The following is a 3,280-nucleotide window of genomic DNA, read 5'->3' as shown; positions in this document are numbered from 1 at the left end:
TCCACATGGTAACATGAAACTTTTTAATATTGGGGCTTTTAGATTTACTTTTAAAATTATATATTTAATATTATATGTTATTCAAAATTGTACATAAAGGTACCACTTACAAATATGATTTGTATCTATACACATTCTTTTCCTTTGTTATTTGAGGAAATTATTTGTTTTATTATAATAAGTGTAAGGACTGGGAAGAGAACTACCCTAGATATTCTCAAGTTTGTCAGGATTATTTCCCAGGTTCTACAAATCCCCCAAAATTGGATATTTAAAACTACTTGAATACTTTTAACTTAAGATCGTGAGAACAAGTGGCTGCATTTGCAAGTCAGCTTAATGAAAATAAAAGTCTAATAGCTTCCCGAATAAACCAGTTCTGTTTCACTATTTTTCTTTTTGCTACATAAATAATTCTTCTTCACAAAAAATGTGGTAAACAGGTAAAAAGTAGATCAAACAGAGACAGTTACACACTTTGTTCACTTCGAAGTCAAAGAGGTTAGAACTCAATTACAAACGCTTTTCCTTTGTTACATTATGCAAACTTGGAACTAGAGATTATAATATTTAGTGGAAATATTTCATATTTTAAGATGTGCATCTTCATCTCCCAAATAGCTTGAACAGCTGACCAACGTAGAAACAACAATCATATCACAAACTTACATTACAAACAACTACCAAAACGTGAAAAACAATGTTTACAAATGGTAGCAAAGAATAAATTACTTTTCAGTGCACATAATTAGGTATTTACAGGATAATTTAAAACCAAAGGGAGTGATTGCTAATGCTGAGCTCTCAGAAATCTCCATCAAAATATACAAGTTACCCGAGAGAGGGACAAAAATAAATCGTGACACAAAAGCAGAATGCTGTCTCTCTTCTATCCTCAAAACTTGGATGATAGCTCATCAAAATAATTTTTCCAAGTGTGCAAATGATGGAAAACTTTAATTCCAAAACCATTTCTCTAAATTACCAACAGATTTATATTCTTGATGCCTTTTCACGTGATCACAAGCCAAGCATGCATGTGATTCCCAAAATCGTGGAAGATTCACTGTGAAATCCTTCCTCCAGTTAAAGTAACTAAGGTATAGCTTATTGTTTTTGTCAACTTCTTTCAGATACTTGGCTAGCTCACTGGGAGAGTTATAATCTTCCACGTGAATGAATGAATCTGCTGGAATATAATTCTCATAATTTTCCCTAGACGGGCCCAGAACAACAGGTACAGAGCCAGCTAGAAAAGCATTATAGAGCTTTTCTGTGATGTAATCTTTGTGGATTGAGTTTTCAAAAGAAAGATAAAATTTGCAAGTAGATATGGTAGGAATCAAATTTTTATCATTCACATACTCTCCAAAGGCTTGCCCATAGGTATGGATTTCAATGCTTTTGCTTAGCTCGTTATAATACTTGACCCTCGCATGCTCGGGGTTCCAGTTACTTACAACCCAGCACACCAACTTCTCTTTACTTGGCACTTCAAACACGAAGGGGTTTGTGCTCACCGTCAAGAAGCCATAAGGCACTTGGATATCTGAGTCGCGGCGGTAAGTCAGAGTCAAGTTGAACAGGTGCTCTATGCCACTCTTCTGGGGCGTGTGAGTTGGGGATTCCAAATTCATCCAAATCCACTTCTGGAAGGGTGGCCTAGCCTGCTGAGGTAAGTTAGTCAGATCCCAGCTGATGTCTCGGTGATGGATCAGAACTGCATGGGATTTGTTGTATAGCGAACGGTCTGTTGTGAGATGGCAACCTTGGATGTTGAACATTGCTTGGCAAGATGTAAGGTCAAAGGTCTGCCCAAATGGCCACACCCAAATCAGGATAGTCGTTTCATTAAAATAATCAGTTTTGGTGGAGAAGAAGTTTTTCATTTTCAGCACTGAGCTGGCTGACTCCATGGGACTGAAGATCCAGCTGTTGGTGGGCTTGATGTAAATGAGCAGACAGGCCATGAAACAGCCCAGGACAACGCAGACGATTACGAATGGGCGGAGAATTCCTTTGGATGCTGATGTCATAATTTTTTCTGTGAAGCAGAAAAAGAAAGAAAGAGAGAGGGGTAGGGAACGGTAGTGATGAAAAGTTAATCATAAATATAATTTGGGATTAACAGGTGATGCATCTCAAAATATACTTTATCGCAAAATCAATGGCGTTTTCCTTTTTAGTGTGACTAAACCATTAGAGAAACAGAGCTTTTATTAAGCCAAGAAACTGCTTTTGAAAGGAACTTTCCCTGAACTCCATAAATAATGAGTCAGAGTTTGTTATGAGTGTGCCAGCATATCTTCAAGCCGGGTTACATTTGTTTTCAATGCCATCCTTACCTGTTATATTTTATTTGTTTCTAGAAAGCTGGCACAAAGACTGGCATCACCAAAGCTATGACTCAAAGTTTTAGTACTTTGAAACCACATCAGATCTGTGAGCATTCCTTAGTGTATATAACTATTATTAAATATATATAAAATTATTATAATTAATTACAAGTGCACTTTTTGAGATTGTAACACAACTTTGCAGTTCAGATGGAATTCAGTAGACCCAAACTTTTTAAAGAAAAATCTTGCTTTGGCTTCTTGATGTAAGTTCATCTTCACTGTTGAAAATGCACCACGATAGCCCTCTCGTAAAAAATGGCAACTCTTGGTTTGATATCTGTTGTTTGTTGTGTTTTTAGTATTCAAGTATGTTATCACACAACTCAAGAGTAGGTTTATATAGGTTCATATACATTTGATCCTACTTTATAAATTTAACTAGTTGGACAATCTTTCAATTCTTTCTAGACTCTGGGACCTTCAGACTGAGAAAATTTACTGGAAGGATCTCTTTTTTAATGGAGTAATACTAATTTTCAATATACATGATTTGGCTGAGCAATGAAGTGTTTTTCTCCTATAAGACCAATATTTAATGGTGTTTAGAAATGTTCTCATTGATGGGACACCTGGATGGCTCAGTCAGTTAAGTGTCTGACTCTTGATTTTGGCTCAGGTCATGATCTCAGGGCTGTGAGATTAAGCCCCGCATTGGGCTCCGCACTGAGCCTGGAGCCTGCTTAAGATTCTCTCTCTCTCTCTCTCCCCTCCCCTCCACTTATTCTTACTCTCTCTCCCTCTCTCAAAAGAAAAAAAAAAAAAAAAAAAGAGAAATGTTCTCATTGAAAAAGTTCCCTTAAGTCCTTTTTGAATTGAAATGTAATGGTAAAAACTAAATACATGATGCCAATTCATTACAAAAGGTTACAACTTTAATAGCC

At 36.4% G+C, this 3,280-nt stretch overlaps 1 protein-coding gene across 1 annotated transcript; it reads right to left on the bottom strand.

Annotated features, from left to right (window-relative positions):
* Positions 1–955: 955 nt before the first annotated feature.
* Positions 956–2,036, bottom strand: FUT9 (fucosyltransferase 9). Its single transcript, XM_008705034.1, has one exon. The coding sequence runs from the start codon at positions 2,034–2,036 to the stop codon at positions 957–959; it is 1,080 nt and encodes a 359-aa protein (XP_008703256.1). The 3' UTR covers position 956.
* Between the last annotated feature and the right edge of the window lie 1,244 nt (positions 2,037–3,280).

Source organism: Ursus maritimus, unplaced genomic scaffold (assembly GCF_017311325.1).
Source record: "Ursus maritimus isolate PB19 unplaced genomic scaffold, ASM1731132v1 scaffold_13, whole genome shotgun sequence".
NCBI classification, from domain to species: Eukaryota; Metazoa; Chordata; class Mammalia; order Carnivora; family Ursidae; genus Ursus; species Ursus maritimus.
This window is presented reverse-complemented; position numbering and strand designations above follow the sequence as displayed.